General features: G+C 43.2%; 1 protein-coding gene across 1 annotated transcript in view; it reads left to right on the top strand.

The window, feature by feature from the left end:
• Positions 1–14,465, top strand: part of TBC1D9 (TBC1 domain family member 9) — an 85,205-nt gene that overhangs the window by 47,135 nt on the left and 23,605 nt on the right. The window contains exons 4-9 of the mRNA XM_070415218.1: positions 3,224–3,452; positions 3,891–4,152; positions 6,060–6,267; positions 11,765–11,971; positions 12,857–13,027; positions 13,965–14,115. Coding sequence (XP_070271319.1) covers positions 3,224–3,452; positions 3,891–4,152; positions 6,060–6,267; positions 11,765–11,971; positions 12,857–13,027; positions 13,965–14,115 — 1,228 coding nt within the window. The remainder of the gene's footprint in view (positions 1–3,223; positions 3,453–3,890; positions 4,153–6,059; positions 6,268–11,764; positions 11,972–12,856; positions 13,028–13,964; positions 14,116–14,465) is intronic.

The following is a 14,465-nucleotide window of genomic DNA, read 5'->3' as shown; positions in this document are numbered from 1 at the left end:
AGAATCTAATGTTTTTGAAGAGAGAACTAAAATTGAACTGCACCACAAAAAAATTAGTGAGGACCGAGGAGAACAAAAGCACATATAATAATATCAACCTCTTCCTTACTTCCACGCCCACCCCTCAAAGTGAGCATTTAATCACTGCTCGAGATTGATAATGTGTTTCTTCTCCATCCTTATTAAAGAGATTGGAAGAGTAGGGAAGAAAATAAAAGTGAGAGAAGGGGAGACATTGCAGATGGTCTGTGTGAAGCTAGGAGGAGATGGCAGACTCCAGACTAGAAAAAGAAATTATTCTAGATTAATTGAGAGTTTTTATTGAGTAAAAAAACAATCAGATTTTTTTTCTTTTTTTAAAAATATGTTTTTATTGATTTCAGAGAGGAAGGGAGAGGGAGAGAGAGATAGAAACATCAGTGATGAGAGAGAATCATCGATCGGCTGCCTTCTGCATGCCTCCTCCTGGGGATTGAGCCCGAAACTCAAGAATGTGCCCTTGATCGGAATCGGACCCAGAACCCTTCAGTCTGCAGGCCGACGCTCTATCCACTGAGCCAAACCGTTGGCCAACAACCTTTTCATGTTATTGTCGTTGGGAAATAGGTACAGATAAAGAGCGGTAGCAAGACACAGAAGATTAGAAGTGACAGAAGCCAGGAGAAACAAAACAAAATAAAGACTAATTATGTCCAGTAGTTATTCTTTTCACAATTTTCGTTACATCAAAAATGTAAGATTTAATATCCCTGAAACCAATTATGAGGAAGGAATTGCTATTACTGCAATTATGTGTGAAAGAATGTCATTCATGTGTAAATGAATGTTTAAGCTTTCACAAATTGTCTAATAATTAAGAGAACCAACAAATTTATTTGTTTGAGATTTAATTAACTTTTATAAATTCTGAATGTAATAATTAACTATAGAGCCAAACATATGTCAAACACCATAGGAAATATTTTGTGTATTTCTTCCTAGATTTCTAATAAGCATTTTATCATAATAGTAGTCTTACTATACATTTAATTTTGTATCATGTCTTTTTTTCTTTGACTAGTACTATAAACCACATATTATTATATAAATTTTAGTTGTTATTTTAATAACTAATATTATTCCTTAATTAACTTTATCATCTCTCTCTTTAGATGTCTCCTTGGCTTCTAGATTAGTGGGGGGCTGGCACAAACAATAATACCCTGAACACTTTTGTTCATATAATTTTTCCAGTAGCTTTTGCTTTTTCCTTTGGGATAGACTACAAAACGTTGATTAATGGGGTAAGCAGTTTAACATTTTTAATGGACCTTAGTAGATATTGTCAGTATATTAGAATACCTATATGATTACACCACTGCTTACTTTCAGCATTATAATAGTTGTTTAAATAGTTTTTCAAACTGAACAGGTCAAAGTTGGTGTTTTACTGTTTTAATTTTCTATCTTTGATTAGGAGGTTGAACACTTTTTCATGTTTGCTTAGCTCATTTTCTTTTTTGTGTGAATTACCCGTCAATGTCCCTTGTTCATTTGGATTGTAGTAATTTTCCAAAGTTATATGTATCTGTTGCCTAGAGCCAGGTGACCTATTTCATATTATGTGGAAACTGTAGAACATACAGGAAGGAAATATTCTATCCTTTTGTTCCATCATCTGGTCAACCTGGCTGAAAAACTACAGCAAACCAAGAAGAGGTTCTGCATTCTAGACCCTCTCTTTTCCTAAAGGTGGGAGATTTGGGAATGTAGCTTCATGGGGAGTATTATCCTCACTAGTTGAAACTAGTTGGCAAGGCATGATCTGTTTGTATGAGTGTATTAGACCCCAGAACGTGTCAGAGTGATGTTCCTCAGTGTTATAAATGCATAAATCTTCTCATTTGAAAACATTTTCTTTTTTTAACTTTAAATGAGTATTCTAAATGTGGTATTTAGTAGATCTTTGGATAGCAGGGTCTGAACTTAATGTTTTCCGCTCAAAACATATGGGTATAATTTGGTTTGTTATACCTCACTCCCTTCCTTATTCTCACTTTAGGTAAGAGCCCAATAGTGGATCGAAAATGTGAATGGTCTAGAATTTTGGATTTCAGACTGGTAGCAGTTGGGAACCAGTCAGGATTCTTATACTAAGAATTCTGTAGTCAAAATAAGTGTTAGGAAGATAAATTTGTAGAGAGCATCTAGGCTGTAGTGGAAGCATAAGAGCCCAAAGGCAGGAATTCCATGTATGAGTCATTTGCAATTTTCTGTTCTTAGAATATGGAGGGTTCAGTTGCATCAAGGAGAACCCAAGAGGTTGCCCGACTTCACACAGATATTGTTGGGATCTGAACCCAGAACTTTCATGCTTGAAAGCTCATGCTATCCAGTGGTACCTTGATCAGAGAAGATGAAGATGAGGTTAGAGGGATTTGATGTTACAAAGTGGAATTTGAGGGAGCATTATTTTTCTTTACCAACAAATATATGTAGAAGCCAGTTTACAGGGAATTATGGGGGAATTGGATAACAATAAAATGGCCTCTCAAGCTACTAAAATGATTAGACAGTAGATTTAGCCAGTCACTTGCTGTGCAAATATTTCATTTTCTGTCCAACTGACCTAATTTTTGTTCTTATATTCACCCCTTTTCTGTTTAAATGGCTGCTTGCTCCTTTTCTCTAAGTTCCCTAATACTATTCATGGCCCTGAGACAGTGGGTTTGTGGCCACTGCCTTCGTTTCAGTTAGTGACGTGCCTTCTGGTCTATCTTTCCTTCCTTGTCCAGTCATGTTGAATTTTTGTTGATTTTTGAGAAAGGCAGAAATTGACCTTTGGCATAACTATCATGATCAGCTCGGAAGATCAGTAGAACTATCAAAATCTTTACATTTCCTCTTTTATAAAATAAAATTATGGGTTTTATTCTAAGTAAACGTATTAACAAAATGATTAGCACCAAAAATAAATACACCTAAAAGAAATTAAGAAAAACGATTAGCAGAAATAAACAGATAATACAATCTATATTGTTATTTTGAAAATATTTCCGTACACAAATACTACTTGTTAATTGGCTTGGAATTTTGGGGTTGCCTTTGAAAAAAATTTATCAATTAAAAAAAATGTCGTCTTAGAAATTGTTGTTTTTTTCCTTTCCAATATGTACAGCGTACAGAAAACAGCAGCTCTATTCATGGTAATACCGCTGTGTGCTTTGGTTTCATCCCTACCTAGGGCATCATTGCAGAGTATAACAAAATCAATGATGTGAAGGAAGACGATGACACAGAGAAGTTTAAAGAGGCCATTGTGAAATTCCACAGGCTGTTTGGGATGCCCGAGGAAGAGAAACTTGTCAACTATTACTCCTGCAGCTACTGGAAGGGGAAGGTCCCCCGTCAGGGTTGGATGTACCTCAGTATTAACCACCTTTGCTTTTATTCTTTTCTTATGGGAAGGGAAGGTAAGTTGTCTGGGATTTCAGAGGGAAGCTTAGGAAATTCTATTGAGGTTTGCCCTGAACTCATAAACCACATAACAAAATAAATACCAAAAATAAATCTATAGTTATGACTGGGTCAGCATTGCCTTTTAACTGTTTAACAAGTGAATTGTTTTCAGTTCAATATTTGTTAAAAAGAAAATGTTTCGATTAAGTAATAAAGATTCACCAAAGGCATAATTAATTTAGTAGACATGAACTTAAATTGACAATAATTATGAACTCGGAATTTATGTGGTTTGCATTTGTCTCTTATAACTAACAAACCAGACAATAATAGATGTGGATACACAGATGCAAAGGAATTCAGGGCACCTGGGAGTTGGGGTGTGAGGGTGCAGTATCTCAGAGGGGTTTTAAGGAGCCGGGTGCTGACCGAGTCTTGCTCCCTGTGCTCAGCCAAGCTGGTGATCCGGTGGGTGGACATCACTCAACTGGAGAAGCGCGCCACGCTGTTTCTGCCCGACGTGATCAAAGTGAGCACACGGTCCAGTGAGCATTTCTTCTCCGTGTTTCTCAACATCAACGAGACCTTCAAGTTAATGGTGCAGCTCGCCAACATAGCCATGAGGCAGCTCTTAGACAATGAGGGATTTGAACAAGATCAATCCCTGCCCAAGCTGAAAAAGAAATCTCCTAAAAAAGTGTCCGCTCTAAAACGGTAGGTGCCAGAGACTGATTCTTACAGACTTTGAAAACAAGAAACCCATCTATTTGTTCATGAACTGTGACATTTTCTGAACAACTCAAGGGCTCCGGATGCTTTTCTGGGTGGAGATACCAAAGTGGAAAAGGCTGCCTGCGGCACTCCCAGCTCAGGAAGTGAGGCAGAAGTGGCCAGCTCCAGCACAACCTGGCGGAGCTCTTCTGGCCCCATGGGCACACACGTGGGAAGATGGGCAGAGGGTAGGAAAGGCCTCGCAGTCTCTCAGTGGTAGTGGAAGCTGCCCCTGCAGATTCAGTCGGGTGGCTGTTCCCAGCACAGGGAAAAGCGCAGAGAGAAGGAAGTCCATCCCATGTCTGGAAGGTGGCAGGGCACAGGGGAGGAGAGGCTGCTGAGAAGCCTGGACGTCTGGATATGGGAGCAGAGCTAGAGAGAGAGTGAGGGAAACGACGCTCTGTAGTGTGACTGTAGGCATGGAACTGCCCTACACTGAGGTGGGGAATGAGAGAGGGATGAGCATGTGCAGGGATGTGAGAGCTCAGTCTGATCCTGTCCAGCAAGTTGCCTGCAGGACATCTAGTTGGGGATTGGACCTGTAACGTATGGAATTGGAAGTCCTTGGCTTACAGCTGGTAGTTGGAACCTGACAGATGTCACCACAATGAGTGTCTTTGGTGATTTGAGTCATGTTTCGACAGAGTGGTGGAGGATGAATGGGGTTATTGCAGTGGTTTAAATAGCAAATGAAAGGAAGGAAAGGGAATTAGGCAAGAATATACTGCTTTTAAAAAAAAATCGTTGGTAAAGGAGGGGCATTTCTCTCTTTAGAATGTAGAAGATTTGAATACAGGTTAAGAAGGGAAGAGTGTTTGGATGAAGGTAGGTGCAGGTAGGGGTGGAGGAGGGTAGGTGCAGGGAAAGGAGGACCAGAGGTAAAAGTATAAGAAAACAGTAACTTTCATATGTGTGCCAAGACCTCTCCTTTTGTGACAGGGAAAGGAAGTAAGACTAGTGGGGATGGAGGTAATTTTGGAGTTGGAGGGAGGGCGCTCCTACCTAGCTTCAAGAGGCTAAGGTTGGGTAGACCTTGAGGGGAGAGGTTTCAACAAGCTATATGAAGAACAGCAAGAAAGTCAGGGGGAAAGATTGTAGTCAGAGGACCCAGCTGAGGCTGTGGAAACTAGTTGTCCATGAGGTGGGTTATTCCTGTATTTCAGGCCATTTTGTTATCTGTGGAGGTGGCAGTGAGATCAGCAGACTCAAAAGGCTCGTTTACATCCTCTTTCTTAAAGGATACCCCCCCCCCCCACCCCCCGCCCCACACACACATCAAGTGGCTCTGGATACGTATAAATGTGACAGTCTCTTTAGAAATTATTGTATTCCTTTAGTAAAAGAATGAATTTCCAGTGCAGGCCTAGTTTCCTAAGACTCTTGAACATTTTCAGATATTGATTATAAAATGACTACAGAAGGGATCTAACTATATTAAGATAATTTATTATGGCTTTGGGTCATAGGTTGGCATTAGTGCCAATAGTAAGCCAAGAAGGTAGGGATAAGTCCAGCAAGATCGAGAGGGGAAAGGTGGGCTGGGCACCCTCCGTGGCTGCATCATTTAGAGCAGTGGTTCTCAACCTTCCTAATACCGCGACCCTTTAATATAGTTCATGTTGTGGTGACCCCCAATTTCATTGTTACAAATTGAACATAATTAAAGCATAGTGATTAATCACAAAACCAATTTGTAATTATATATGTGTTTTCCGACGGTCTTAGGCGACCCCTGTGAAAGGGTCGTTTGACCCCCAAAGGGGTCGCGACCCACAGGTTGAGAACCGATGATTTAGAAGGTATTGAAACATTTCTTTTGCGTGATGTGAGTTATTATTATTGCTTTCCAGCGATCTTGACGCCAGGGCCAAGAGTGAGAGGTACCGTGCACTTTTCCGGCTGCCCAAAGATGAGAAATTAGACGGCCACACAGACTGCACCCTCTGGACTCCATTTAACAAAATGCACATTTTGGGGCAAATGTTTGTGTCCACAAATTACATCTGCTTTACCAGCAAAGAGGAAAACTTGTGTAGCCTCATTATCCCACTGCGGGAGGTAAGCCTCAGGTGAAATGGATTTCTAAGTTTCAGTTGTGATACTTTTCTGTGTGAACCAGGAATATATTTACCAGAAGTTGGCTGGCTTTTAACCGTAAGTGAATGTTCGTAATTCTTTGGTGGCACCTGCCACCCTTTCATGTGTTGCCATTGATCTGAGTGACGGTGGGACCTGAGAGAGTTCTTCCAATGGCAGCCTAGTGTTTTACATGGAGATCTCGTTCTTATTCAGGTTTGGTGAGGCCCACAGTCAGGAGGTGACTGCCATTGAAAGATAGATTGTATCTTTGGAGTGGTGAACACACACTACAGTATGCAGATGATGTATTATAGAAATGTATACCTGCAACCTATATGATTTTATTAACCAGTGTTACCCCAATATAGTCAATAAAAATGAATAAATAAATAAATGAAAGTACAATAAAAATAAAAAAAAGAAAGATAGGTAGATTCAGACTCACAGATCCCACTGGGAGGGACCATGGGGGCCACTTGGCTAAGCACCAGGCAGGCAAAGGGAGCAGGGGAGACTGTGTGTCAGAGTCTTTATTGTGGTCTCCAAGGGAAGGAACAGAAGAGGCAGGGTAAGCAGGCTGGTTTGAATAATCGCAATGGATTCTGGGGTGTAGGCGCTCTTCCTAGTTATCTGGTATCTGGCCCCAGGGCAATGAGGGCAGGTGAACAGCAAGCCTGAGTGAGAGCTGGATAGAGGAGGTGGTTGGGCTGTGGGCTCTGGATGGGTTGGCTTGCAGAGGCAAGGCCTGTTCCAGGTGAGTCTCTGGGAGTTGTCTGACTCTGGAAGGGTGGTCCTGCCAGGGTCTGCAAGGCCCCAAGATCTCAAAGCATCAGATACAGAAACTGGAAAATGTAGTTATTCCACTTGGCTCACAGCCTGAGGGCAGCTTCGTCTGAAGGACACGGCCTCGGCCTCGGTTGTGAATCCAAAAGCCAAGTGTTCAGATCTGGCCCTCCGATTCCCTGCACTGGAAGCGCCAGGGCTGAGCCCAGCCCAGATCTGCCCAGTCTGAATTTCTGCAAGTTCCAGAATCTGCATTTTAATCAAGTCCCAGGCTGGTTCTCATGTACAATCAAGACGAAGAAGCAGTCGTACTGTATGTGGGTGGAGCAGTCGTATTGTATGAGTCGTGTCTGCACAGGGTGCTCCTGTGGAAGCCTGGCTTGAGGTTTGGGCTTGGCAAGGAGCTCCAGGTTAGGGCATCAAGGGTTGGCAGTCCTGCAGTTTCTAACCTGGAAACTTGCAACCTCCCCTGGCCCTTTTCTAGAAGTGAAGGTGGTTCGAAGTATTGGTTATGAAAATGGGCCCTTTGTTAAGATTCCCTGTAGTCGAGGATTCAAGCTTCCCTCTGCCTTTGTTTCTTTTTAAAAAATAATTTAAGCTATTTTTCTTCTTTTAAGAATAATGCACCGCCATTACAGAAATATGTAGAAGTATACACAAATAGGGAAAAAACAAAATTCATTCCACCATTCAAAGACAATCACTGTGAACATTCCACTGTACTGTTCTCCAGGTTTCTTCTCTACTTTGTTGCGTATATATCAGTGATCTCATTCAGTTAAAAAACAAAGAGAATTTTTATTCTTTGCTTATTTCCTTTAACAGCGAGTATATTTCTTAAACTTTTCCCTGTATCACTAAATATTCTTTTGTGATATAGTTTTTAATGACTGCATATTATTTTGTCAATGGATATATAGTTTATATATTCAGTTACCTATGATTGGACCTTTGCATTATTTTTAGTTTTCTCCCAATCATATGTATCATTTTCCCTAAATTATAAAGTCCTAGAAACTGAATTGGTGGGCTGAAAAGAATGGAAAATGTCAGGCAGTTGGCACATCTAGTTCTTATAGGATGAGCTAGCTGGTATTATGGCACCTTCTGAGGCCAAGACACTTTGTTGGTGGTGAGTTCTTAGATGGGTAATTTAACAGTATTTACATTTGATTCTGAAATGGATTTTAAAGCTTTTCCAGCCGATTTACCTTCTTTGCCAATAAACTGTTCCTAACTGATTTTCTTCGTCAAGTACTGCCTGAGTATAGGAAAGCAGAGCGACCTGAAATGGCCAGGGCAAGCCATCTTGGGATTAAGAATGCACCATGGTGGTGCTGTTTGTGAATCTGAGCGAGGCACCATTCTCTGAACCAGAGGGAAGTGAGCAGAGAAGGGCTGAGGCGCTGCTGGGGCATCTGCTCTCTCCTGTTCAGAATCTGCAAAGGTTTTGGGTCCAGCCAGCTCCGTTTACATGTTAGTGCGATTACAATACAATAAGGAGAGCCAGGGGAGTTGGGAGAATGGAGACGGATATTCTCAGCCCGTCTTCCCCTCGCTAGTTTCCGAACAGGTCGTAGGGCAGAGATAGCTCAGTCGTATTTCAGGGTGAATCGGAGCAGGGACAGCAGTAGAGGCAGCATGTAGAAATAAAGCATGTTTGGGTTGGAGGAATGCAGCTCAGTGAAATGGCAGTGCCCTTCCCTTAACCTGGGGAAACTCGGAGAGATATTAACAGTGGAGCCCTAACCCTCACTAATGGAAGAAGCAAAGGACTTAATGTAATTTTTATTACCTTCTGGTAACGATAATGACAAAGCTGAGGGGTGGGGCCCCCACCTCCCCACACTCTTTCCGGAATCTGTCTGAGTAGAGAGTGGTCTCTCCGTGGACTGTGTACCTTTAGGAACTGAGTTAAGCTGACGGATTAGCAAGGGCCTCCATGGGAACGTTCAGTCCTGTTTGGAATGGGCATATTAGCATTAGCTGGACTGGGAATTGACTGGAGATTATTAACGTATATTCCACATCTAGACTTAAGGTACACCTGATCAACAGATGGTCAATGATTACACAGAATCAGGTTGCTGTAGATTTTTTGTTGTTAATCCTCACCCAAGGATTTTTTTTCCATTGAATTTCAGTATGGACGGGAGGGAGAGACACAGAGAGAGAAACATCAATATGAGAGAGACACATCGCATGCATGGGGCCAGGGGTGGAGCCTGCAGCAAAGGTACGTGCCCTTGACCAGAATCGAACCCATGACACTTCAATCTGTAGGCTGATGCTGTAACCACCGAGCAAAACTGGTTAGGGCACGTTGCTGTAGATTTTGAAGAAACTTCTTAGGCAGCAAAGCCAGAGGATAAAGTGAACTGATCAGATTCCTCATTAGATAGAGATTCCAGATGAAGCCCCCCCCCCCCCCATTTTAGTCATAAATTTCCTTGTGAATGTTCCATATTAAACTCTGAGATTTGATTAAGTTCCAGTCTACTTTATAACCCAAGGTAATGAAAATGTGTTTCAGTAAATTGTAGAAAACTCGAAGGTAGCCAGTACCCTTTCCTGGAGGCACAAAGCTCACAGGATACAAACCTATTAGAATTCATTTGGTGACAATATTTTGTAACCCACGTTGTGCGAGCATTTATAGGTTTTATGTGGGGGTTGCTGGTTGTTTCTGTGTTCATGATCCAGCCAGATAAAGGACTTTCCTCTTAGACTTGATCAAGATCCACATGGCTCTCTGGGTGTTAGGTACAGAGCTTGAACCTTTAATTCCCTTGGCGTCTGTCACTTAATTCTGACACCTGGTGCCCAGAAATAAATTTGTTGTGAGCTTTTATACGTCTTTTTAAAACAGGCATTGTTTAACTTTTTCCCTAAGTGCCATGGGAGAATCCTGTTCATGATGAGGAGGGTCTTTCCTGCTTCTCTAGCCTCTTTGCTTTCAGGAAAAGAGAACGTTTTTATGTGCAGCTCCAGGAACCGCAGAGGATTCCTTTGGAATACATATACCTAACCGTGTGCGTTTATGGAACCTGACGTAGACATCGGGTCCGGCAGTTGGTCCCTTGACGGATCCCGGTCTGGTCATGGCCACTTTGCACTTGGGCTGTGAACTTTTTAGGCAGCGCCAATAGGTTTTTTAGCCTTGAAAGGAAGAGAAAAGTTTTTAAAGTGCTGCTTTGAAGGAAAGTGTATTTCACATGAAAATGCTGATGAAGAGGTTAAAGTTGGACCTGTCTAAACTGCTTGCAAGTAGAATGAAGAGGGGGAGGGGAGCTTTAATTATATAGTCAGCATCGCTGCAATTAAGCCATGAGGGCAGTGGTTCTCAACCTTGGCTGCACATTAGAATCACCTGGGAATCTTTTTAAAATCCTGATTTCTGGGCCTCATCCTCCGGAAATTCTGTTTCTTTGTTATGGGGTGGGGCCATAGCATTAGTAACAAAGAAACAGAATTTCTGGAGGATGACGCCCAGAAATCAGGATTTTAAAAAGATTCCCAGGTGATTCTAATGTGCAACCAAGGTTGAGAACCACTGCTCTAGGGCTTGCCTTGAGGTTTTTTTTTTTCCTAACGTGCTAAAGAGAAAACGTTCTAATGCGCTTATTCTAGTTTCCAGTTGATGAAAATCCTATTATAAACCACCAAATGTATGTCTTCAGCTCAGAGCTAAAACAGATGTCTCCCTTCTGTACTTCTCTCCACACCACCATCACCACCACACCATCCCCTAGTGCAGATGGGGCTGCAGTTAAGCCGTTTACATCATGTCTGTTCAGAATTGAGTGAGGCCTGCAAAGCCCTGGAGGCTGAGGGAGCCGGTTGAAGGATTGCCTGTGTTCTGAAAATCACCCCAACATGGAGCTTGGTGAAAGGAACCAGCATCGGGACTGTTTTCTGTCTCAGATGCATAATGCAGCAGCTAGGAGTCCTCTCCTTGATGGCTCCATGAAATTTTAATGAAAATCAGAGAATTCCTTCGCAGGGTTTCTCAGCCTTGGCACTGTGAGCACCCTGGGCTGGACTGTGTTGGGGGCAGGCCGTCCTGTGCACTGTAGCATGTCTGGCAGCATATATGCGCTGCATATGTGCTAATCCGAGAGATAAATGGCCTCTACCTACCAGTTGCCAGCCGGACCCTCCACTGTGACAACCAAAAACGCCTCCAGAGGTTGCCCAGTGTCTCCTGGGGCATAAAATCACCCTCAGCTGAGAAGAAACGGTTTAGAAAAAAAAAAAAGCAAGATGGTTCCACCTTCTGGTATGAGCTCCAGCCTGATTTGCTGTTTCATTTGGTTGGGACAGAGTCGAAGAATCTGAATTTGCCTCAATAAAACAAGCATGGTTCCTATAGGACAGTGATGTCGAACCTTTTGAGCTCAGCGTGTCAGCATTTTGAAAAACCCTAACTTAACTCTGGTGCCGTGTCACATATAGAAATTTTTTGATATTGGCAACCATAGTAAAACGAAGACTTATATTTTTGTTATTTATTTTATATATTTAAATGCCATTTAACAAAGAAAAATCAACCAAAAAAATGAGTTCGCGTGTCATAGGTTCGCCATCACTGCTATAGGACATAAGGTGCCATGACCCTTCTTTAGTGCTGATCAGGGGCTGCCGTTGGGGACTCCCTGAGAAGTCATGCTCTTTGTCTCCTGTTTCTTTTTAGGTGACAATTGTAGAAAAGGCGGACAGCTCCAGCGTCCTCCCCAGTCCTCTATCCATCAGCACCAGGAACAGGATGACCTTCCTGTTTGCCAACTTGAAAGACAGAGACTTTCTGGTGCAGAGGATCTCTGACTTCCTGCAGCAGACGACCTCCAGAATATACTCGGACAAAGAGTTTGCAGGGAGCTACAACAGCTCTGACGATGAGGTCTGTGGAAGACACCTGGGGTGTTTTGGTTTGTCCTGTTAGTCTGGGGTGTTCACCTGCTTGCCTGTTTTGATTGACCTTTGAGCTTGGCAGCTGACCCTGATGCCCAGAGCAATATCTCATTTAAATCTCATGGCGTTTGTATTTGGGACCACAATGCTGGGCAGAACTTTATAGATAGCTCACCTCATCCTCTTATTTTACGGTTGAAGAATGATGAAGTCATTTGTCCTGGTTACACAGCAAGTGACTCTGGTCCATATAGTGACATTGTTGGGAATGGTACAGAAGTCACTAAATGAAGCCTCAAACCTGAAATACAACATCATTATGATGATTTCATTTTATTATGATTAGATACATAGTGTGTCCCTCTTGAATTACATCTGGACCAATATCCAGGGAATCTGGAGCCCATAAAAATAGGTCACTCGCTCAAGTAACAGTGTGAGTTACTGGCAGCTAAAACGTACTATAAAGGTGATGAGCTCACAAGTAACATCTCTGCCCCTGTCACCTGCCCCAAGCTTTTGTGGGAATTTTGAGGCACCAGAAACGAGAGGAGGGGAGGGAGGCCTTCCCATAAGCAGATGATTCAATCATAGCATGCTTTGCACACATGCTAATCCGAGAGAGAAATGGCCAATCAGTTTGTTACGAAAATACAGCCGAAATACAGGGAAAACCTATTTTGAGGATTGAAGTTCTAAAGCCTATAGCCCATGCACCTGTCTAATTCCCACCAAAATGCTGGCTTGCTGCCTTTTTCCTGTTTCTTCACAAAGCAAGGAACTTCTTGAACCGCGGCATGGCTTTTGTTATCTGTAGAGGACGCCGAAGGGCTGCGGCCCACACCTTAAGTGTCTCGTTCCTCTGCGACTGCAGGTGTGCTCTCGGCCCAGCAGCCTCGTTTCCTCCAGCCCCCAGAGAAACTCCAGCTCGGACTCCGAGGGAGAGCGCCAGTTTAACCTAAATGGCAACAGTGTCCCCACGGCCACACAGACCCTGATGACCATGTATCGGCGGCGGTCTCCCGAGGAATTCAATCCAAAATTGGTGGGTCCCTCCTGCTCTTCCCCGAAACTTTCTATAATAGATAATTACCATTTAAAAATATCTATAATAATAAAAGCGTAATATGCTAGTTAGACCGGATGACCTTCCAGACGAAGACAAGGCTGCGAGGACCGAGGCAGAGGTGGCCGCTGCTGCGGTGGCGGGGGCCGAGTCCCTTGCATTAATTTTGTGTATTGGACCTCTAGTCTATATATATGAAAGCCTAATATGCAAAGTGTCCCCTCAGGAGTTCAACCGACTGAGAGTTTGGTCACTCGCTATAACGTGCACTGACCACCAGGGGGCGGCATGGAGCGAAGGGAATCCCTGGCCAGCAGCCAGCAGCTGGTATCCAGGGAAGGGAGGCCCCGGCCAGCAGCCGGCAGCTGCTATGGACCCTGCCTGTGCATGAATTTCGTGTACTGGGCCTCTAGTTTTTTAAATAAAAGTGAACTCATATCTATGTAAATAGATATTTTCTTGTAAGTAAAGCAGATCTTGTCTAAATGTGTCATTAGGTTTCAGAGTGGCTTTTCATGGATGGCGATGAGTTCTAGAGGGTATAGGTGACATTTCTTTTGTCTTGATCTCACTACTGTTTAAGTCAACCATCATATAAGTTCTTAGTGCACATTTAAAAAACTTACTTGAACTTGGAGGCATGGGCGTAAAGCCATTACTATCATCTGCATTCTGCTGACCTGTCTCAGGGAAGAAGAATTCTGACTCGGGGCCAGAAGGCGTCGTGACAGGACCGCAGGACGTGATAGATGGGCCCAATTAGGGAAGGAGGCCAGAACGTCTGAGTCCTGCCTTCTCACGAGTTCTGTCCAGAACTTCGCTCCGCTCGCAAGGGGCAATGTTCACACTTTCCATGGGACCTCTCACCATCCTCAAAGTCCTTTGGGATATCATCATGTGTCATTATCCCTTTCAGGCCAAGGAGTTTTTGAAAGAGCAAGCCTGGAAGATTCACTTTGCCGAGTATGGGCAAGGGATCTGCATGTACCGCACAGAAAAAACTCGGGAGCTGGTGCTGAAGGGCATCCCGGAGAGCATGCGGGGGGAGCTCTGGCTGCTGCTCTCAGGTACGAGGGCTGGGCGGGACCCCGGGCCTCCCCGTCGCCCTCTGTCATGCATCAGAGTTCTTTCAAAGATGCAAACCCCAATGCAGAGCTAAATCTTTCCTGGCCAGAGCCTTGAAGTCCCTTAATAAAAATACAGGACACGTATTCAGTGACCCAACTGTGGAAGCCACCCCTTTTGAGTCCTGATAACCTCATGTATTGTTTACTGACATTATTCAGGGGGAAAAAGAACTCAAAGGACTAGAGTATCATTCTCTGTGGTTTTGGGAGTCCTTTTCCTTCTCCAGTGTGTCATTGATTATGTTGAAGTGTGACAGCGTGTGGGCAGAACAATCATTGGTGTGGAGAGG

This window comes from Myotis yumanensis, unplaced genomic scaffold (genome assembly GCF_028538775.1).
Source record: "Myotis yumanensis isolate MYYU_CA2020_CCGP unplaced genomic scaffold, mMyoYum1.0.hap1 SCAF_5, whole genome shotgun sequence".
Lineage (NCBI taxonomy): Eukaryota > Metazoa > Chordata > Mammalia > Chiroptera > Vespertilionidae > Myotis > Myotis yumanensis.
This window is presented reverse-complemented; position numbering and strand designations above follow the sequence as displayed.